This window comes from Vombatus ursinus, unplaced genomic scaffold (genome assembly GCF_900497805.2).
Source record: "Vombatus ursinus unplaced genomic scaffold, bare-nosed wombat genome assembly UNPS02014248.1, whole genome shotgun sequence".
Taxonomy (NCBI): Eukaryota; Metazoa; Chordata; class Mammalia; order Diprotodontia; family Vombatidae; genus Vombatus; species Vombatus ursinus.
The window spans coordinates 208,496-233,274 of NW_020954026.1; the positions used below are offsets into that span (position 1 = coordinate 208,496).

At 36.5% G+C, this 24,779-nt stretch overlaps 1 protein-coding gene across 1 annotated transcript; it reads right to left on the reverse strand.

Annotated features, from left to right (window-relative positions):
- Positions 1-12,134: 12,134 nt before the first annotated feature.
- On the reverse strand, positions 12,135-13,091 carry LOC114042055 (olfactory receptor 5B12-like). The gene has a single exon (XM_027860762.1). It carries the CDS (start codon positions 13,089-13,091, stop codon positions 12,135-12,137), a length of 957 nt encoding a protein of 318 aa, XP_027716563.1.
- Positions 13,092-24,779: the final 11,688 nt, after the last annotated feature.

A 24,779-nucleotide genomic window follows, 5' to 3' on the forward strand; every position in this document is an offset into this window, starting at 1 on the left:
AGAGAGAGAGAGAGAGAGAGAGAGAGAGAGAGAGAGAGAGAGAGAGACAGCTCATTATTCATTTTACGGGAAAACTTGACTCCTAGCTCTTCTCATTGTCATGGAGCCCATGGACAAATCACTTCGACTCAGAACCTCATTTCACTCATATGTTAAAAGAAGATAAAATTGATGGCACCTACATCATAGGACTGTTTTGAGTACAGAGGTAAATAATACTGTGAAGTGTTTTGCAAACTTTAAAGCTCTAGTCAAGTGTTACCTACTGTTGTTGTTTTAATTACTAACACTACTCTCAGTATCACTGTTTTCTTTCAAAAATCCCTTAAGTTTTTTTTTTCACTCCTAGGATACTATGGAGCTATGCTTATCAATAAAGAAAATATATTGGACTAGATGATCTCTGAGATCCTTTACAACTCTAAATTCACAGTGCTATAATACTTTTAACCTGTATTAATTTAAACATGCTCATTAGTCTTCATAACTCTATAGTAAAATAACTTTTTTTCTAATGTGGTTAATGTGGGATTTATAGGTAATTACAAAGTAAATAATTAAAACTATATCTCATAGACTATTAGAGGAGGTGAAAAAATCTATTTTTACAGCTAATACAATCAAGGATTTTCCTTTAACATAATAGAAATGATATTGAATAGAATACAACCAACTTAGAGTCAAGATTTATTAAAATGTTGATCTCATATATGGTACCCTAGCCATTTTGGTAATTGATTCTATTGAATCAAATATGTGTAGTCATAGACAATCCTTCTCACTGATGTACTCAAGGTTAAGTCCTGTTGAATTTCCATGTCCTGAGAGAGCCCTTTCTGGTCACCATGGCTGACAAGGTGATTATTTCTCTGCTGCTCAGAAATGCCTAGGATTTTCTGGATACCACTATTTTAGAAAGAGCATTTGTTTAGGAGTATGAAGGCTTAAGTTCTAATCTTGCTTTGATGTGCACTGATTTCTTCTGTGACTTTGCAGAAATTAATCAAGCCTTCTGTACTTCTCTCTGCTCATTTGGATAAAGGGAATGATATTTCTTTAGGTATGGAGGTCAAGTGTTTGCCAAGGATCAAGTGCTACAGACATGAGAGCTACCTTGATTTGTATAAATTATTGGGCTAGTACACAGTCCTGAATTTATGGTTGCTCCGAGAAACATGAAGACATAGAGAAAAGAGGATAGAAGTGCTACTACACTACAAAGTACCAGGATGGCAATATGTTGTAGTGGAGAGATCTTTGATCTTTGAGTCAAGAAAATGGACTTAAATCTGACCTCAGACCCTCATTAATTGTGTATGTCTGGTTAAGTCACTTAAGTCACTTAGTCTCAGGCTACTAATCTGCAAAGGGGGGGAGTGGTAATAATGGTGTTTATCTCATACAATTGTTGGGAGATTCATAGAGAAAACTGATATAAAGTACTTTGCAAACATTGAAGTCCTATATTTTTTGTTAAGTTGTTGCATTCAGGTCTGATTTTTTGTGACCTCATTGGTACATAAATGTGAACTATTATCATTGTAGGCATGGACTATACTCTTCTAAACATTGTTATAAATCCTTTCCCTCAAGAATTTAATGCATTATTTTTCACATAGTATATCCTTAATCAACATTATTTAATTAAGTGTTCATTAGGACGAGACAGTCGCCATCCCTCAGATAGCTAATTCAGTTACTAAAGGATGTTGAGTTTGAAAAGCAATAAGTAGTAGATGATAACTAGTGTGTATAGTGCCCTTGAATGTTTCAACAGAATTTCCATACATGATTTCATCTGAATCTGGAGACAACCCTATGAGATAAGTACCACAAGTGTAATAATACACAGTTTATAGATAAAGAAATGGAATTCAAATAACTTACCCATGGAGAGAGTGAGTTAGTGCCAGAGATAGGGAAGGTTTTTATCCAGGTCTTCCTGCTTCCAGGTCCAGTGATGTTTCCTTTAAACCTTGTTGCTGTGGATATGAGTACTAGAGTCTTGGATTGGACATCCTAGATTATGGAGAAATGTGGCCAGGACTGCAAAGAAGAGAGGAGCCAAGAACTTTGATATTCAAGGGTTGATGTTGAAGTCCCAAGACTAGAAAACATGTGATCCTATTGGAGAAAATCTTCACTAGTCACTGGGGCAAAGAATTACAGTGTTCCTAGTGGCACTCCTGGTCATTGTTGTGCCATGGGTGGCAGTAAAGTTAGCAATATGGATCCTAACCCTCCACTCAGCTCAGCCTCAGCAAACAGAAAAGGAACTAGATGAATAAATGAATGACTCAGGGAATTTGACCCTCAAACTGGCACCAGAGCATTGAGCCCTATAATGGAATGTTTCAATGTCAGTAGCAGAAGTCAGGGATAAGGCATAGACTTTATGCAGACCTGGAAGCCCTGCAGCTCTTGGGAGATGGTGCTCCCTTGGATATACTTGACAACTCTGCTGCCAACTCATGATCAAAACAAGCCATTAAGTTCAGCTCTCACCATTGGGAAAAAACTATTTCCTCATGGGTACTTTGTCATTCTCAGCTTGTTGTTAGCACAACGAGGTAGAAAGGGGTCTGGAGAAGGCCATTGTCAAAAGCTAGATTCTAGTCTTTCTTCTACCATCTTCTAGTTTTGTGACATTGACCAAGTCACTGAACATCTCCAAGTCTCAGTTTATTCATCTTTTAAATGGGTATAATAATTTTAGACCTGTATATGATGAAAAGATTGTGGTGAAGATCGAATATGATACTGAACATGAAAGAGAGAGATACATAGTGAAAAGATCTCTATGATGTGGAGTGGTAAAAAGATCATTGAAGTTGGTATTAGAAGATTTGTTATGGAATTGATGGTCATTTTGAAAATTTAGGCAAGTCACTTAACCTGAATGAATCTTGATTTCCTCATTCACAACATGCAAATAAGTATGTTTACAAGCTCTAACTCTCAGTACCATTGTGAAGAGAGTTCTTATTACCCTGAATATTATTACTATTCTTTTACAAAATCTACTCAGAGCTCCCAATTTACCTCCCCAATTTCCATCTGGTCCTCTCATTCTGCTTTGTAACTCTGGTCCTTGAGGACACATGCCCTTAAGGCTCTAGCTCAGTCATACTTGAACAGAATGCCATAGTAATCATATTTCAGTTTAAGTAGAGTTTTTCACAAGCTCCCTCCTGGTATTCATGAGGACAATATGGAAAGAAAGACAGAAAAGAACACAATGTAGCAGATTCTGAATTTTTTGAATACTTATACTCAAGAATGATTCAATAATGGCTCATTGTCAACTTGAAAGGTGGTCTGTCCTAAAGCCTTGACTCCTAGTATCTCCCCACACTGGAAAATCAACTTTTATTTACTGTTTATATATTTTATGTTCACTTATATGTGTATATTTATTTTCACCCAATAAAATTTGGTTTCTCATATGATCGACACCACTTTCTTTTTGTCTTAGAATACTCAGAATCTACACTGGGCCTTAATTAAAGCAGTGGCCTATTGATTATTGTGAAACTCAACTGATTTATCACTTACTTGGATAAATCAGCATTGATGTCCTTATCATATTCCCAGATGGAAAAAATCCAGGAGGGAAAACTAACACACTGAATGATCTATTCAAGATTCAAAAATATCTCAGTAGGCCAGAATTTTCAGTTGAATCCAATAGGGTGAAATTTTGAAAGGAAACATGCAAAATTCTATACTTCTCTTACTTGTTCTGCAATGTGTACTGTCCCAGAAATTGCATGTTCTGTACTCAGATGACCAGGTTCAGGATATGTGTGAATGTCTGTGTTTGTGCATATGTGTATGTATACATTCTCTCATAAGAAAAATGTATATTATTCAATTACAATTACAAAATTCAAATTTTTACTCTACCAATAATTTTAAATGAAACTCTAAATGCAAATTTATAAAACTTCAACTAATTGTTACAAATATTTTTATGTGGCACGTTCTGAAAGCAATAAAAAAAATTTAGGAAGAACTCAAGTACTTACTATTATATGTCAGATTTCCTGGTAAATTTCTTTGCTCTATACATTTTGTTGAATAGAAATAACATTTTAACATATCAAGTGACAAATAGGAATATGTTTAACATTATGTGACACACATGTGCATTTATATGTCTATATAGTTAAAATAAAATGCCAGACTTTAATTTGAAGGAAAGATTACAATATTTGGCTGAACATCTTACTGTTTTAAACATGGTTTCATATCAAGTTTATGTAGCATTTTGATTAAAAACATGAATAAAATAAAAATTCTTGCTCACATAAATATGAGGTAGAAAATGGTAGTAAAATTTTAAAAATTTCTTTTGTGAAGGGAATTTTTAAAAAGAATTACCCACCTAACCAAACACTGAAAATAACTAATCGTGATACAAACAATTTGCTTTTATACTTACTAAAAAACCAGTAAGTCAATAAATATTAATTAAATAGCTACTAGGTGCCAGACACTGTTCTAAGTGCTAGGAATAGCAAAAGAGGCAAAACACAGTGCCTGAACTTAAGGAGAGGAATAGTGAATAATAAATGAACTTGAAGTTCAATTGTATATTTTTTTTAAAAAATATATGTAGTAACCTTGGTAGTTAAAGAATTTCTTCAGATATTACTTTGTTCTCTTAAAGATTGCTTGTTGGCACAATATAAAAAAAATTGAGTCTGAAACCTGGAATATTTGAATTCAAATCTATTCTCAGATACTAGCTGCGTGACCTTAGGCAAGTCATTGAACCTCTGCTTCAGTTTCCTCAGCTGGGGAATTGGGACAATAATAGCATCTATCTCCCAGGGTTGTTGTGAGGATCAAATGCAATGCTTGTTGTAAAGCACTTTGCCCCGTACCTGGCATATGATAAATGCTTCAAAACTACTAGTTATCATCATCATCATCATCATCATCATCATCATCATCATCATCATCATCATCAGTATATTAGCACTGGTATACCGGCACTCTCACAGAATCTCTATTGAGTGACTCACCAGTGCTGCCAACCAGGCCATTTGAAAATTCACCAAGTAGAAGAACAGTAACATATATAGAGAATGAAGTTAAATTTGCAAATTAATACTGCAATGACAGGCAATGTAAGATTTGTTTCTTTTTTAATTTAATATTTTATTATTCCACCAATTACATGTAAAAACCATTTTACAGTCCTTTAAAATATTTTTGAGTTGCAAATTCAGTCCCTCTGTTCCTACCTTCCTTCCCTTCATTGAGAAGGTGATTTGATATAGCTTGTACATGTTAAGTCATGAAAAATATATTTCTATGTTAGTCATGTTGTAAAAAAAAAAAGACAAAAAACAAGAAAAATAAAGAAAGTAAAGAAAATCTATGCTTTGATCTGTATTCAGACTCCATATGTTCTTTCTCTGGAAATGGATAATATTTTTTATCATAAGCCATTCAAAACTATCTTGGATCATTGTATTGCTGAGGATAGCTAAGTCATTCACAGTTGATTACACAAGATTGCTGTTACTACATACAGTGTTCTCCTAGTTCTGCTCATTTCACTTTGCATCAGTTCATGTAAGTCTTTCCAGGTTTTTCTAAGAGCATCCTGATTGTCATGTCTTACAGCACAATTATATTTCATCACAGTTATATACAACTTGTCCATTCCTCAATTGATGGACATCCCCTCAATTTCCAATTCACTGGCACCACTAAAAATGGCTATAATATGTTTGTATGTAAAGGCCATATTCTTTTTTTTTCCTCTTTCAGATATAGACCTAGTGGTAGTACTGCTTGGTCAAAGGGTATGCATGGTTTTATTGCCCTTTCAGCATAGTTCCAAATTACTCTTCAGAATGGTTGAATTAGTATATCACTTCACCAACAGAGCATTAGTGTCTCAATTTTCCTGGATTTGCTCCAACATTTATCATTTTCCTGTTCTCTCATAACAGCCAATCTGATAGGTGTGAGATGGCAGTCCAGAGTTACTTTAATTTGCATTTCTCTAATCAAAAAGTGATTTAGAATATTTTTCATATAACTATAAATAACTTTGATTTCTTCTGAAAAATGCCTGTTCGTTTACTTTAACCATTTATCAATTGATGAATGGGCTCTTATTTCTAAAACTTTGAATCAGTTCTCAATACAGTTGAGAAATAAGGTCTTTATCAGAGAAACCTGCTGTAATTTTTTTTCCATCTTATGATTACTATGTATTTTCCCCCACCCTGTTTTTCCTCTGTTTATTCAACTCTCTCTCCTTTCACCCTGCTCTTTCTCAAAAGTGTTTTGCTTCTGACTTTTACTTCCCCCAGCCTTCCCTCCCTCCTATCAGCACCCTACTTCTCTTATCTCTTTCCCCTCCTACATTCCTGTATGGAAAGATAAATTTCTGTACCCAACTGTGTTTGTTATTGCCTCTTTGAGCCAGTTCTGATGAGAATAAGGTTCATGTGACCCAACCAACTTCAACCTAGATGCAAATATGGGCAATGCAACAGATACCTTACCTGACCCTGCTGCTAAAACAGGGACCTCTGCCAACTCCTTCTTACCAGTTGTCTGACCCCTCATTGTCTGTGGCCTGAGAGAGCCAGAAACCGCCACTGCAGCCATTGATTGAGTCACTCCCAAGGTCTGGGGCAAGGCCTATTGTTATGCTGGGGTGTGGTCTGTACTGGACTTCAATCCCCTCCTACCCTGGAGCAAAAGACCTTTCCTGCCTACCTTCTAAGTTGTCTTGGACTGGAAAATTGTTACACTTTACCCTTGTGTGGGTTCTGCAACTCCAGAAATTGTTTTGAGATATTAAAGTTGTTTGGAGGGGTTTAGGGGAGACCTCAGTTGAGTTTCCGGCTTTTCTCCATCTTGCCTCCTACTCCTGAAGGTTTGCTTTCAAAGAGTATTTGTCATGCTCCATGATGATTTCAAAAGGCTTATAATGAGAATGCCCAATGAAACTGCATTCCAGACAGTCTGATGATTTGGTTTCAAGAAGACAAAAGTTCTAAAAATCTTCATAATATAATGTCACAAAATTTCATAGCTACATACACATAATAACAGTAAGAAACAAGGAAGCTACTCTGGGGCATTGGACAGAAGGCAAAGGAAAGAATGCACTTGTGTGTGACCATACCTTGAGAATCAGTTTCAATCAAATGGAGAACCTTTATGGCATTTTGGAAATGGTTCCACATATGAATGATATGATGCTGTCTAGTGGAGAACCTATGTTTTCTTGGTGTTAACTGTTAAGTCAAAATTAACATAAGCAGCAGAGATTCAATCCAGACTTTGTTGCATCTCAGCTGCAGAAGCTGCTTTGAGTGTCCAATCATCTGGGAACAAAAAAAAATCATGCTACAACCTCCCTCCACTTTACTCTTGGCTTTGTAGATTTTCACGTTAAATAATTTATCATTAGTGAGGTAGTTAACCTTGATGATCTTTTTGTCCTCATTGAAGGTGTTTGACAACATTGCTGAAAATGTTACACTTAAATTATCAAAGAAAGTACATAGAGCAAGTGAAGCCACACTCTACTCCATTGGAGACTGGAAAAGCAGAAGTGTATCATCCATTATCTAGAACCTGTGGAAGTGTTCCATCATTAAAATCACATAAAATACTGATGAACTTCTCCAGGCAATGAAATTTTGACTAACTTTTCCACAAGGCCTCATGACCAACAGTATCAAAGGCCTTGGTGAGATCAATGGATGTTTTATATAGACCCCTGTTCTGCTCCCAGCATTTTCCCTGGAGTTGTAGGTCAGCAAACACCATATTGATCATTAACTCATTTAATCCTGAGGACAAGCCTGGGAGATAAATCCATAGGTGTTATTATGCACATTTTCTGGAAGAGGAAGCAGGGACTCAGGGAGATAAGGCAGCTTACCTATGGGGAAACAGCTAGTAAACTTCAGAGTTAAAGTCAATAAGTATTCATTAAGCACTCACTGTATGACAGGCTCTGTGCTAAGTGTTGGGGATACAAAAAAGGCAAAACCAAGGTTCCTGCCCTGTAGAAGCTCACATTCTAAATGAGAGATAAGCAAATCACCATGTGCACTGAAGCTGTATAGCATATCAATGGAAGAAAATCTCAAAGGCAAGGGTTTTTTTTAAATTTTTAATTTATGGAATAAAACAAGCATTTCCATAACATAGTATAATTTTAAAAAGATGATTGCTCATGAAACTGCAAATTCAGTATGTATAATGTGCAAATCCTTTTAAATATACAACAAAATTATTGTTTAAACTTGTTTTCCCTTTTTTCTTCTCTCTCCACGCTCAGAGATGGCAATCATTAGACAAACAAACACACACACACACAGATATGTGAATACGTAAAATTTTTATACTTATATTTATTAGTTTTCTCTGGATGCAATATTGCTATTGCTATATACAATGTTCTGGTTCTTCTCAATTCATTCTTCATTATTTTGTGTAAGTCTTTTCATGCTTTTCTAAGATCATTGAGCTCATCATTTCTTATAGCACAGTAGCATTCCATCACAATCATATACCTCAACTTGTTCAGGCAAGGTTTCTCCAGATCTTTCTGACCCCAGGTCCATCCCTTTTCCCCACTCTGCCCTGCTGTTTTCTACATGAGTACCTTAGCCTTACATCACACTCCCCAATACCTACCTGGCATGTGGACATAGGTGAATGGTACAGCAAAGGGGAGAGTTGGTCAAGCACATTCACATGACTATCTTGGGTGTGAAGTCCCCACCTTAGCATGTACTCAATGCTTCAAAAGAAACTCTTCCCTAGTCCCTGTTACTAGTTATTCCAAAGGCCATAAATCAGGAGAGGTCATCCATGGTCATTGCTGCTGCCAGGATGGAGGCAGAGTTAGTGACCTTCTTTCCTGCTCAGTCTCAGGATGAACAATGGAAAGCATATGAATGAGGGAGTGACTCCAGGGACTGCTGTCTCCAGGTTGGTCCCATGTCAATGAGCCCTAGGAGTGAAATACTGGGAAGTCAATTGTTGAAGTCCGAAGTTAAACAGGATCCTTATACAAACATTGGGGCACAGCAGCTTTTAAAAGAGTCTTTTCCCTTGGAGACAACGGGCTGCTCGACAGTCATCATATACCAAACATGCCATTAAACTCTGCTCTGAGCATGGGGACCAAGCTGGAGTCCTCCAGGAGACCATTTTCTTGGCTGTGTTCCTTTGTTAAGCTACCTCGTTGTTAGGAGGAATAGAAAGAGCCCTTGACATGGCAGTCAAGGCCTAGTTTCCAGTCATGGCATTTCCTCATTGTGAGGCCTCAACAAATACACTGAATTTTTCCAAGTTTAAGTCTATTCACCTGTAAGATAAAGATAAAAATCCCTATGACTTGTCCAGGGTCACACAGCTAGTAAATTCCTGAGTCTGTTGGATTTTAATCCAGATCCTCCTAGTCCAGGGATGGTGCTCTATCCACTGGGCCACCTAAGTGGCCCTCCGATGGGAATTCTTGAGAGGGATAGAGGGGAGGAAAACAGAATCTTAGAGTCAAAGAGCTCTCAGAGGTCATCAAATCTAATCCAGGCCTGAAAAGAATATTCTCTACAACACACCCACTAAAAAGATAACCCACCTAAAAACCTACAGTGGAGAATTATTCAATATTCAAGGCAGGGGGCCAATTGTGAAGTGCTCCATTTGTTAGGAAAATTTTCCTTACAGAAAGTCAAAATGTGCCTCTGAACACTACATCCATTACTCCCTGTTCTGCCTTCTAGGGCTCAGCAGAATGGATCAAATCTCTCTCCCATGAGATACATCTTCAAATATTTCACCCAGGCACACTGAAATTTTCATTCACCAAAATAAACATACTCATTTCCTTAATTGTTCCTTATATGGAATAATCTCCAGTAAATCTCATCTTTACATGCTCCAGGTATCAATATCCTTCCTAAAATGTGACCACCAGGACTGAAGAAAATATTCAGGTGTACTCTGAAAGGAGACAGCTAGATGCTACAGTGGATTAAGCACTGATCCTGGAGTCGGGAAGATATGAGTTCAAATCTAGTCTCAGACCTTCACAAGCCATGCAGCAATGGGCAATTCATTTAACCTCTATTTGCATTACCTCCTCTTCTGTAAAATGGGAGCACAATGGAAAAGAAAATGGTGAACAACTTTGGTGCTTTGTCAAAAAAAAAAAAAACAACAAAAACAAAAATACAAAAACAAAAACAACAACAACAAAAACCCTTGCAAACACTGACCATAGGGTTGCGTAGTGTTGGACAGAACTGAGCAACTGGAGAACAACAAAAACTCTGAAGAGAGCAGAGGAGAGCAGAACCATCACCTCCTTCATTTGGGACAAATGTTTTCTCAAAGCAGTCATACATGGCATTAGCATATTTGCTTCCAAGTATACCCTTGACTGATATTATATTAGTATCCCACTAATACGCACTGTACTTTTACAGACCAACTATTCCTTCCTTATAGCGACCTAACATCAACTGATTTGAACCTCCCCACCCCCAATTCAAATCAAAAATGGAGAAAGGATAGTGACAAAGTGTGGGAAGAAACACTAAAGACCTATTACATAGCTGGGCCTCAATTACTTCCTCTGTGAAGTCTATGCTTGCTTTCTACTTGAACTCCAACTGTAGCCCATTTCAAAGTCCTTCACTACACCCTGAGACTTCTGGGCTCAATGGACCACTTGCAATCCTGGATAATGACCTACAAAATTTCTTACTCTCTGCCTTTTTGTTAGCTTATTACCCTTGAATAGAGTTATTCCTCAAAAATCAACTTACATGCTGATAGTAGAACATGTTCCTAAGTTTCTCCCACTGTGGTCAAAATGGGTCTAGAGTTCTTACAAAATAATTCAAGTTACTAAATCTTAGTCTTTTTTTCAACTCACAGAAAAATCAAAAGATATAAAAAGCAAAACAAAACAAAACCTCACAGGAACCCCTATTCAGACACAAAAACCTATAAGTTAGCAAAAGAATGGAATTGATGTTGAAGATGGCATCAGGATATTACATTGATGTTACAATGAAATTTGTGTGTCACACAGGATCAGAGAGCTTTCCAGTCATTTAGGACCATCCTTTGGTTTATATTCCTTCCTAAAGGTAGCCATAATGCAGTGGTGTTCTGGAGCCAACTCTAAGGGGCTCACAAAGAGGTAATTACACTTTAAGTATGACCACCTGGACTCTAGAGATCAAGAAATACTACGAATCAGGACTTAATTTATTGTTTTTTTTATAATCTAGATTTCAGAAAATGATGAGGAAAATAGTAAGTTAAAATAGGTTTAAAATAAAGGTCACACATACATTTTTTTCAGAACAGCTGGTTTTTAAGCATTTACCAGTTCAACTCTGCTTCAGGGGCTGCTGTGTAAGCAATACCATTCACATTAAAACTAAATCTTCCCAGCAATTCAGTGGATTAGCTCTTGAAGTAATAAACTGTTCAAAATTATGTAACTGATCTTCTTCTTTCTAGGAAAATCACAACAACTGCTGTCTTTAACTTAAAAATGTGTGTGTATGTGTGTGTCAGCACACATCTAGGTGGCACCATGGATGGACCACTGGGCTTGGAATCAAGAGGAATCTTCTTCATGAATACAAATAGAACCTCAGATACTTACTAGCTGTAAGACCCTGGGAAAGTCTGTTAACCCTGTTTGCATCAGTTTCTAATCTGAGAAATGAGTTGGAGAAAGAAATAGGAAACCACTCCAGTATCTTGGCCAAGAAAACCCCAAAATGGGATCACAAAGAGCCAAACACACCTGTACAACCAGAAAAAGACAACACACACATATTGTTCATTCCACATAACAATGTTTTAAGAGAGAGGATATTGTTAAGGCCCTTTAAATATGAGGAAACTGAGATTGACACTAGCCTAGGGCTATACAGCATGAAAGTGTCTAAGATAATACAAATTCAAGTCTATCTTTCCTCCAAATATATGATACTTTCTACTAAATATGTTATCTTTGAAAATGTTTTGATTATATACTTCTCTGTGCATAAGAAAAATAGTATGATTTGGGGGCTGGATCCCAGAATGGGAAAGGTACAGATTAGATTTTCTCTCTAAGAAAAAATATAATCCAAATGAAATTGTTGTCCCCTCACAACTTTCCTAAAAGCATTCTTGACATCTTTGTTCCTCAGACTATAGACCAGAGGGTTCAACATAGGAATGACCATGGTGTAGAACACTGACACTATTTTGTCTGTGTCCATGGAATGGCTTGAGCTGGGTTGGAAATACATGAACAACATTGTCCCATAGAATATGGACACTGCTGTGAGATGGGAAGTACAAGTAGAGAAGGCCTTCTGGCGTCCTTCAGTAGAACGGATCTTCAGGATGGTGTTGAAGATTAACAAGTAAGAGGTAAAGATGACAAGAAACGGGAGAAGGCTGTTTAGTGACCCTAAAATAAAGACTATTAACTCAACAATGTGAGTGTCAGAGCAAGAGAGAACTAGGAGAGGGGGAATATCACAGAAAAAGTGATGGACTATGTTGGACCTACAGAAGGAAAGGCTAAAGATGTTTCCTATGAGTATGGAGGAGACCAGAAAGCCATAGATGTAAGCACCACTGGCCAGATAAGCACATACTCTTGATGTCATTGTGGTGGTATAATATAAGGGTTTACAAATAGCAGATTGACGATCATAGGCCATGGAGGCTAAGAGGAAACTTTCAGTAGTAACAAAAAACCCAAAGAAGAAAAGCTGTGTAGCACATCCATTATAGGATATAACCTTGTCCCCTGTGAGGAGTCCAACCATCACCTTGGGAGTAATAGCTGAGGAGTAGACAAAATCTGCCAGAGACAGGTTACTGAGGAAAAAGTACATAGGAGTGTGGAGGCAGGATTCACTAGAGATCAGAGCCACTAACCCCAGATTCCCTACCAGTGTAATGAGGTAGATGAAGGTGAATATTACGAAGAGAGGTACCTGAAGCTCTGAAACATCTGTTAATCCTGTAAGGATGAACTCATTCACTTCAGATCTGTTCTCCATGGATGTCATTTGAGAGTGATGCCATTCACCTGCAACTGAAGAGTAACTATCAGAAAAATCCACTCTGCATGATGAATGATTCCAAGACATACAACATGGTCAGAGACCTATCTTTTGCAAGGGCTAGAAATAGCAATTAAGGGGGAAAGAACATCTAGGTAGTTGTCATAGCAGTTATTTAGATCCTCAAAATCCACTCATCCATTTTATCACAGAGAGAGAGAGAGACAGAGAGAGACAGACAGAGAGAGAGAGAGAGAGAGAGAGAGAGAGAGAGAGACAGAGAGAGAGAGAGACTCACTCATGTATTACTGCTCACTTTGTTTACTTCACTACAAATTTAACCATCCCCAAAGTGACATTTCCCACTTCAGGAAAAGGATATGCCTTATTCTCTGGCAAAAAATCAACATGACAGGGGGTTTATTGTTGGCCAGGTTTGGAGAGCTAGATCTTTGCTTATGAATATGCTTCACTCTAATGAAGAAGAGAGGAAAGAAGAATAAAGGAGAAGAAGGTGAAATAAAATAAGAGGAAAGTTGAAAAAAAACTGTGAGAAGGAAGAAGAGGATCAAGAAAGGTGGCCAAGAGTTCATTGAGATCCTGCTTACTCCTGTAATCTGTGCAGCTTTAAGGTTTATGCAATTGACTGAAGTCACCAGTTTCTGAGTAGTCACCATTGACACTAGACACCAGTTGCATCATTGTGAGACTTAATCTGTCCAAAAGACCACTGGTGTCTCACTTAACAATAAATTTATGACTTCTAAATTTGTTTCATTCCCACCACCTGTCACTTTTTCAATTCTCCGCCAGTGCCACTGTGGAAACAGAAGATGGCCACAAACAGAGATATTTGTCTTTTCATTCACTATATGTTTTTTTGGGTCCCACAGAAATCACCAATTTTTGGGTTAGTCTGTTTCAAGTTTGAGCTAAAATCTCACCCACAGGAAGCCTTTCTTAATCCATTGATTCAATTTTAGTGGTCCATTGATTTCAGTGCCTTCTGTCTTCTGATTATCTCTAAATTACCTGGAATATAGCTTGTTTATTAACTGGTATTTGCATGTTATTTGCATAGAGATTATGGACTCCATGATGGTGAGGAATGTATTTTACCTTTCTTTGTATTCTCTCTGCTTAGCATGGTGCTGGACATAAAGTAGGTACATAATGAATGTTTATTGACTCACTGACTGTCCATTTGTGACTTTCAATGTCTGAACTAAGCTAAGTTGACCTATTGGCATCAGACATCTATGTAAGTCATTCCCATGTGCCACTTTAAGCCTTTATATCTTGAAAGGACTGGCCACAGTAGTGCATCATTCACTTACTCTTGGAGTACTTCATTTCATCTCTCTCACCATGAGTTACTAAAAGTTTTTTAGAAGTTATAAGTAGGCTGCCACATGCTAATTATAATAATTTGTATTTATATATATATATCTGTGTGTGTTTGTATACACTTACATACATACACACACACACGCACACACACACACATATATAAAACAGAAGCAAAGACTCTCAAGTCAGCATGGTTCCTCAGACGTCATCTAGGAGTCACCACTATGAAAGTATGCCAAAAGGCATGAAACAGTGGAAAAGAAGAAGAGCTGGTTAAGCAAGAAGAATAAAAGATAAGAGATATACAGCTCTAGTAGCACACTGGGATCCCCAAGGAATTATGCCTCATATGCAAGATGAATTAGAATCTCTAATCTATGAGAACAAATCTGGGTGCCAAGGTACCATTTAGACTTGAGGGATAATAGATTCATAACTGGAATTTGGTTCTGGAAAGGTTTTCCTCTTATTTGAATGAAATAGGATAGGTTACAACAGGATATTATAATATTTTTAAACTGAGTAAATATACTCATATAAAGAAATCCAGGAACCACAATGGGAAAACATGGTGGAAAGCATTTATATTGTTATCGGTATATTACTGATGAGATAATTCAAATATCTGGGCATCTGTCAGAATATTCTCTCTCATTCTGTCTCTCTCTTTCAATGCCTTTCTCTGTCTCTATTTCTTTATCTCTGCATCTCTGCAAATTTATCTCCCTCTGACTCTTCCTGGCTCTTTTTGCCCCCTTTTAATTTAGCTGCCTGTTTCTCCTGTTGTATCTCTTTCTATTTACATACCAGCTAGCTATCTGTCTATCTCTGTCTCTCTCCACAAAGAAAAGCTATTGATATCTTAATAAAAATGATATTTGAAAGCATCAAAAGTGTGAAGTAAAGGAACAAACATGAGAAAATTCTATCCTGCATTTGATTCTCATAAATTACGAGGAATTATTAGGTAGAGTCAAAATAAATGGGAACGTTACAAGAGCAGGAGAAAAGCAATTACACCATCCTAAAGTTTGAGATAGATAAAGGAAGGAAAATTAGCAATTGTCAGACATGCATATCAGACTTGGAAAGAGTTAATTCCAGATAATTTAGAGGAAATATAAAGGATAATTCTATAGAGATTTTAAACTTGAAAGGAAAGAAAAATATCAAGAATAAAATTTTGAAGATACAAGAAGAAAAATTGCCAATTAGGCAGACTGAGACGTGAAAAATAAGTTTGCAGAAAACAAAAAAAGAGATATGCAAGGATAAATGCAAAAACAGATCCTATCTTATAGTAATAGAGTTGAAGGAGTGTCAGCATGCACTTTGAACTGAGGGAAGCCCAGAAAGCTAAAGACTGTTAAAAGTGTGTATTTTTAATGCAAAATTGACTATTTGGGGAAACAAAGCATAATCAAATCAGGATCTAAACTGATTCTCATGACTGATGAGACAAGTACAATGAATGCCAAGCAATGGCAGAGCTTCTCAATTTGTGTTTTGCTTCTATTCTCTCTGACAAAGAGAATATCTTTGTGTTGAGAAGAACAGAAGAACTAAGAGTTGATACCAAAGTTATTAAGAACTAACACATATATTAGTGGAGAGCAGGGAAAAAGCATTTATAGATCATCTATTATATGTCAAGCACTGTGCTACACTTCACGAATATTATCTTATTTGGTTCTCACAACAACCCTGTGAAGTAGGTATTGTTATGGCTCCCATTTTAAGGTTGAGGAAAAGAGGTAAATAGGGGTTGAATGACTTACCCAAGGTCATACCTTCTGTATCTGTGACTGGATTTGAAATCAGGACTTCCTGACTCCAGTCCCAATGTACAATCCATTTTACCAGATTTGCCTCTCTATAGTTGGCAAAATACTTTAAATAGATTGGATCCTTTGATCCCCACAAGAACCTTGTGACATACATGGCTAACAAGAAAACCAATTTGACCATATACTGAATGAAGGGGCACAGTACCTAGGTATACTGAGGTAGTCCTCTCTTGTCTAAATTGGAGCAACATGTTCAGTTATGGGTCCCATACTTTAGGAAGGAAATCAATAGACTAGATATTTTCCAGAGGAGTTAAGCCAGCATGGAGAAGGACTTTGAAATGTTCCCATGTTGGGATTGGTGGAAGGAACTGAGGGTGTTTGGTGTAGAAAAGATAAAAAATGAATGTCAGGGCAAGGGTTAGAGTTAATTATCTTCAAGTATCTGCAGGACTGACATAGAGAGGAAGGATTTGGTTTGTTTCATTTGTTCCAAATGGTAAGAGCCAGGAGGAAAGGTTAGAAGGTAAAAAGAAACAAACTTAGGTTTGAAGTAAGGAAAAGATTCTAAAAATTTTGCTATTCAGAAATGGAAGGAGCTATCTTAACATGTACTGGATTTCTTCTCATTCAGAGTCTTGAGGGAAGGGCTAGTTGATCCCTTGTTCAACCCAGACACACACAGACACAGACACACACAGACATAGAATCATACACAAACACACACACACAGTTATATATCTACATCTATATCTATCTATATGGATAGATAGATGATAGATAGATAGATAGATAGATAGATAGATAGATAGATAGATAGATAGATAGATAGATAGATATCAGAGGTATGCAGAGACACAACAGGTTTATTTCTTGTTTTATGGAAAAATGTGTCTGCTAGATCATTGTGACCATGGAGAAGTCACCTCACCTCAGAACCTCAATTCGCTCATAAGTCAAAAAAGGATAAAATAATGGTACCTATACCACAAGGCTGTTCTGAGAACAGAAGGAGATAATTCTGTAAAATGCTTGGAAAACCTTAAAACTAGATAAAAGAGTTATCTACTCTTATTGTAATTAACACTACCATTATTATCTGTTTTATCTTTCACAAATCTCTTAATGTCTTTTACTCATAGTATATCACACACCTCAGTTTGGTCATTGATAAAGGAAATATATTAGACTAGATGATCACTGAGATCCTTTCCTTCTCTGCAACAATGATTTTATGACACTTTTAACATGTATTAATTTTAAAGATATTCATTAGTCATCATAGGACCAGATGAAAGAACTTTTTTTTCTGACGTGGTTACTATGAAACTGGTAGGTAAGGATAAAGTAAATAAATAAAACTTTATCTCATAGACTCCTGGAGTAGTAGAAAAAAATCAACTTTTACAATTAGCGACGATGAAGGAGTTCCCTTTCACATAATAGGAGCTACATGAAGTAGAAAACAACCAACTTAGACTCACAATTTAAAGCACTGTTTGTCTCATACATGGCATGTATGCCATTTTTGTCATTGATATTATTGAATCAAATATGTATAGACATAATCTATGACAATCTTTTTCACAGATGTATTCAAGGTTGGGTCCTCTTGAGTTCCCATGTCTAGAGAGAACCCTTCTTGATTGCCAGGGCTGACAAAGCGATTTGTTTTCTACTCTGAAATGCCCAGGTGCTGCTGAATGCACTCTCTTGGAAAGATACTTGATTAGGAGTCTGAACACTTGGGTTCTAATATTGCTTGAGAATTTACTAATTTCTTCTGTGATTTCTAGAAGTTAATCAATTCTTTTGCAACTCTGTCTTCTCATTTGGAAAGTGGGAATAATTTTTTTAGGGTATAGAGTTCACACAATGGTTGTAAGGAAAGGGTCAAGAATTAAATGCTATAGACATGAGACTTATCATGATCAGCATAAGACATTGGGCTTTTACATGGTAATGGATGAGTAGTCTCTCCAAGAAACACAAAAACAGAGAAAAGGGGATAGAGGTGTGACTACACTACAAAGTACTAGCGTGGCAATGTGCTGTAGTAATAGAGCTTTAATCTTTGAGTCAAGAGGGTGTGGATTTAATTTCCACCTCACACACTTATTAATTGTATAAGTCAGGACAAATCACTTTAGTCAATCAGCTCCAGGTTACTTATCTATAAAAGGGGGAAGGACATAATAATGATGGTATTTATTTGAAACAGTTGTTGGGAAATTCAAATGAGAAAATTGAAGTACTTTCCAAATGTTACATAAATATGAACCATTTTAATTTCGGGCAAGGACTCTTTCTCACCTAAATTTTCTTATCAAACTGCTCCTTAAAAATTTTACTGCAGTGTCTTGCACACAGTATACCCCTAACATTATTAATATTACTTAAAAACATTAATGAATAAAATTATTAATCAAATATTAAATTAGGTGTTTCTTTGGACTACACAATCACCCATCCCTCAAATGACTCCTTCAGTTACTGAAGAACGATGAACTTGAAAAGCTGCAAGTAGTGGATAATAGAGCCCTTGGATGTTTGAACAAAACTTCCATACGTGGTCTAATTTGAGCCCTAAGACAGCCCTATGAAATAAGTACCACAGGTGTAATTATTCACAGCTTATGGATAAGGAAATCAAAGTGAAGTGACTTACCCATGAGGAAAGTGAATGACTTCCTGAGATTCTGAAGTTTTTTATACACAAGTCTTCCTGCCTCTACATGCAACAATGCTTTCACTATTTCATTTTGGTGTCTAGCCTGCACTGTAGTATTGGGATTGCAATTCCTAGAACCTAGCTGGCTTGATTATGGAGAAACGTTGTCAAGACTCCAAAAAGGAGAGTTAGTCATGGACTTTATATTCCAAGTTTGACCTTAAAGTCTCAAGCCTAGGAAACATAGAATTGGACTGGAGTAACCCTTTACTAGTCACTGGGACAAAGAGTTCAAAGGATCCTAGAGGCAGAGAGGTCACTCCTGGCCATTTCTGTGGCATGGATGGCAGTAGAATTAGTGATCCCAACTGCTACTCTCCATTCAGTTCAGCCTCAGGAAGCACAAAAGAAACTATGAGTGAGTGAATGAATCAGGGAATTAGATCCACAAGCTCATTCCCCAGCACTGAGCCCTACAGTGGCATGTTTCAATGTCAGTAGCTGAAGTCAGGGAAGACAGAGACTTTATACAGACCTGGAAGCCCTGCCTCTCTTGGGAGATGGTGCTCCCTTGGAGATACTTGGCAGCTCTGCTGCCAACTCATGATCAAAACAAACCATTAAATTCTGCTCTGAACATTGGGGAAAAAAACACTTCTTCTCAGGGGTACTTTGTCATTCTTAGCTTGTTGTTAGCAAAGTGACGTAAGAAGGGACTTGTGCAAGGCCATTGCCAAGAGTTGGCTTCTAGTCCTGCTTCTACCATTTCTTAGCTAGGTGACATTGGCCAAGTCACTGAACATCTCCAAGTGTCAATTTATTTTTCTTTGAAAAAGGTGTAATAATTTTAGACCTGAAAACAATCAAAAAGTTTTGAAGATAAAATGTGACAGTGAACATGTAAAAGATGTTGATTATTAAAATTTCTCCACAAAATAAGGCAGTGAAAAAAAAAAAAAGGAGAGGGCAGCTAGGTGGCACCAGTGGATAGAGCACCAGGCCTGTATTCAGGAGGACCTGACATCAAATCCAGCCTTAGCCACATAACACTTACTAGCTGTGTAACCCTGGGCAAGTCACTTAACACCATATCCTAGCCAAATAAATAAATAAATAGACTAACAAAATAAGGCAGTAAAAAATTACTGAACTCCATATTAGAAGATCTGGGATGGAATTGGAGGTCACTGTGAAACTTTGGACAAGTCACTTTTCCCTGATGAAACTTGATTTCCTCATTTGTAACTTGCAAATAAGCATATCTGCATGCTCCAATTCTCATCACTATTGTCAGGATAGTAAATTATAAATGATGTTCTTATTATCCTGAATATTATTGTTATTCTTTGTAAAAATATACTCAGAGATTACAATTTACCTATTTCCTCAAATTGCATCTGATCCTGTCCCTCTCTGCCTTCTATCTCAGAGGACACATACTCTTAAGGTTCTAGTTCAATGACAAGTAGGGAAAAGTTGTAGTAATCATATGTCAAGGTTTAAGTAGAACTTTTGACAGGCTCCTTCCTGCTATTCTTGAGGACCAGGCGAGGAGAAAGGCAGTGAAGAGCCCAGTATGGCAGATTCACAATCTTTTGAGGACTTAGATTCAAGAAAGATAAAATGTTGGTTCATTGTCAACTTGGAAGATGGTCTCTCCTAAGCCCCTGCCTGCTGTATGTCCCCCAGAATGCAAAGCCAACTTTTATTTACTGTCTATATTATTTTATGTTCACTTCATCCAATAAAATTTATTTCCTCATAGATAGAGACTATATGATTTTTGTCTTGGTATTCCCAGAGCCTACACGGGGCCTTATTGAAGTAGTGGTCTAATAACTTATTGTGGATTTCAACTGATTTTTCACTTACTTGGATAGACACATAGTTGTACCTTAATCAAATATCAAATTCCTAAATAAAAATAATTAACCTAATAAAAATTATGCATTTATTAATTTCTTGGTGTAGGACAGGCACTCTGTTAAGTGTTGAGGCAAGAACAAGGGAAAAAACACGTTTCATCACATCTTCAGATGACTCATATAAAGTAAGGTTAGCTGCCATTTTGGGGGAATGGGAGATTTAGGATCCCAAAAGATCTCGACGGAGTAGAAAGTTGGGCGAGACTCAATAAGATGAAATGAACAGGTAAGTGTAAATTTCTACACACATTCAAAATAACATCTCCTTCAACATAAGGGGGAGGTATTGAACAGTGATATTGCAGACTACAACCAAGGCAAAGATGACCTTTGTGTAGTACTTTAAATTTTGCAAATTGCTTATATGCATTGTGCTATTTGAGAGGAAAAAAGCTAATGCTCTCTCAGACTATATAAAAAGACATAATGTATAAAATAGAGGTGAATGTTACACCAGTTTATGTTGTAGGTAGACCACACCAGCAATACTGATTTAATTTAGAATAACTACCTTTTAGGAAGATATAGAGAAAATGAAACACACCTAGAGAGAGTTGTCTAGAATGGTAAGGTAATAGAGTCTACACCGTATGAAGGTTAATGGGAAGAAAGGGAGATATTGAACACAGACTTATGGGGGGTATGACAGATATTAAGTATGTGGATCATTATCATGTGCAAGAGGGACTAGATTTGGATTTTTTTAATGTTTGTGAACTTTATTATGTTTTTTATTTTTTATCTCTAAGCACTTTTATGAAAAAAAATTCTGACCCTAAGAAATACCAATCAATGCAAGCATTTCCATACACCTAAAACAAGAGAAGAGGATTGAGCATGTAGCCACCAAACTGAACCATGTATAACTTGCTTATCCCTCCACGTATAAAACATTTGGCTTTCAAAACTGTAGTGCTTGGACCTTTCCTACCGATGTTACTTCTGTTCTCATCTGTGTTCTTTTGTAAATGTTTCCATGACCCTAATAAGCTAGAGTAGAATACGTAGCAGTAGTATCACTGAGTCAAAGGTTATGTATGTCCAGGTTAATGACTTTCCAGGATAGCTTGATCAGTTCACAGCTCTACTAACAATGTATTAGTATGCTTCGTTTGTCCACAACACCTTTGTCAATTTCCTATTTTTGCCTATCTGAGGAATTAGAAGTAGAAATTCAGAATTATTATGATGTATATTTCTCTAAGTATTAGTGATTTAGAACATTTTTGTATGCCAATTATAAACTTAGATTTCTTTTACGAGAGCCTTTTCATATACTTTAGTCAATTTTTATTGGGGAATGAATCTTACCTTTACATATTTGAATCAGTTCCGCATATCTCAAACATACCTTTATCATAGAATTTTTACAAAGAATTTTTTTTCCCATTTAACTGTTTCCTTTGTAATTTTAACTGTAAGTTTTGTGTAAAAACTTCAAATTTATTTAAGGAAAATTTGTCAATGTCATCTTCTGTGATCCTCCCCTTCCCTGGTTTGGTCATGACCTCTTCCTCTATACATATCTGTAAGAAGTTTTCCTTTCTGATTCCTTTATTTGTGGTGTGGCCAGTAACACTAAAATCATGTATCCATTTGGAATTCATATTCATATTGGCCTAAAACTTGTTTCTGCTGAGATGATTTTCATTTTTTCAAGCAGATTTTATCAAATAGTGTGTTCTTTCCCCAGGAGTTGTTGGTCTTTTGGCCTTATTGAATACTATGTTTCTAAATTATATTGCTTTTTGATATTGTTAGCCTAATCTACTCCACTGTTTCACTTTTGTTAACCATAACATACATTTTTATGATGATACCTTTACAGTATAATTTGAGATCTGGCACTCCTAGCCTACCTTCCTTTTCACAAATTTTTCATTATTTATCTTGAAATTATTGATAATTTGTTCCTCAAAAAGGGTGTTGTCTTTTTTTTTTCAAGCTCTACTTTCAAGTTCTAAACTTTAGCAATTTGGTTTTGGATGGCGCTGAGTAAATAAATTAAGTTGCATAAGGTTGGGCCTGACTCAAAATCAATCAATTAATGACTCTGTAAGTATTCGTGTCTGAAATTATTAATGTAAATACTATTCTGTGGTTTTATTAATATATTTTGGGTGTGTCTTAGTAGGTACACTTCCATAAATTTTACAGATTCTGTAATGAACTTCATCTATCCCTTTATACTTGATTTCATTGGTATTCTACACAAATTCTGATCATTTATATTTTTAAATACCCTACTACTTTGCTGATGTCATTGTTTAATTAATTTTAGTTGACTTTTTATGGTTTTTCAAATAGACTAACAAATCATCTGCAAAAAGTGTTGTTTCATTTTTATCTCTGCTTATTCTTTCCATTTCTTGTTTCTAGTCACATCATAATAGCTAGCATTTCATGCACTATATAAAGTAATAATCAAGCCTTGCTTCAACCCTCATCTTATTGGAAAGAAATTCAGTACATCAATATTACATATAATCCTGGAGAGTCAAATCAAGATAGTGGAGAAATAGGTTAGTGTATAACACAGCTCCCCAAATCAAACCCCTTCACAAATATCTAAAAAACACACAAACAAAAAAAAACAACATCAAGATAAGAGTCTTGATCAAGAAATCCAAGAAAAAAATTACAATGAATCATTTTCCAACCCATGGCTAAAAAGGAAGACAATCAGAGAACAGAGGTGTATAATCATTGCTGATGAGATCTGGCCAGGAATACACCTGACAATGCATTATAGCTCCCAAGAAGAGAAAAATGATACAAATATCCTTTATTTTTTAGGCAATTGAGGTGAAGTGACTTGCCCAGGGTCACACAGCTAGTAAAAGTCAAGTGTTTGATTTGAGGCGACATTTGAACTCAGGTCCTCCTGACTTCAGGGCTGGTGTTCTATCCATTGCATCACTTAGCTGCCCCTAAAATATCCTTTATTCTTCATCTACCATCTTGGTGTACCCTCTAATATATCTTTGAACTTTGCTAATGAACCTCTGGTGTTACTCAAGAACAAAACAGGAGTCTTCAATTAGAGTACTATGGAATGAATGCCAAGCAGAACCTAAGAAAATTATGTGTTGGTGTAGGAATCCACCCAGGGAATGAGGTTCATAGCTCTGTATCCCTAGAAATAGTACAAGGTTAGTCTTAAGTGAGCTGAGGACCTCTGATGATAAAGGTTACTTGGATAGAGTTAATGCCTCTGTTGGTGTATGCATATACACATATACATATATACATATATACATATATATATATACATGTGTGTATGCATTTGTGTATACACAAATGTAGCATATAAATACATATATGTGTATATATGCATATACATGTATACTTGTATTTAATTAATATCTCCATTTGCTAAGTACACATAACCTCCTTAACCTTGTGCAAACCAAAGGCTGGCCTGCCTACTCTACTGAATACTCACTCTATCCATTACCACTAATGGGAACTTGCTTATCAGTACAGACAGACATCATTTCTTTATTCTCATTCCATGTTGACCATTCAAGACAATTCTTGGAAATTTCTTCTCCTCTGACTTCTGTGACATGGCACTTGTGTTTTTCCTCAGTTTGCTCTAATTATTCTTTCTCTGTCTCCTTTACTAAATTCTCTTTCTCTTAGTGATAAGCATTCCTTGTGGCTCAGTTCTAGGCCTTCCATCCTTCTTTTTCTACATTCTCTCAGGTAGTTTGTTTAGTCCCGTCAAGTCAAGTATCATCACTATTCTGAAAACTGTTCAAATAATATCTTCCATCCTGTCTGCTCATTGTAACTCTGTGATGTCTCCCCCATTTACCAGGGGTAGAGAACTTTTGGCCTTAATTCCACATGTGGCCTTTTAAATTCTTAAGCATGGCCTTTTGACTGAATCCAAATTTTGCACTTAAGGATTGAGAAGGCCACATGTGGCCTTAAGGCTGCAACTTCCCCACCCCTG

Coding starts and splice junctions, on each gene's coding strand:
- LOC114042055 (XM_027860762.1), bottom strand. CDS start 13,091: ATGACATCCATGGAGAACAGATCTGAAGTGAATGAGTTCATCCTTACA.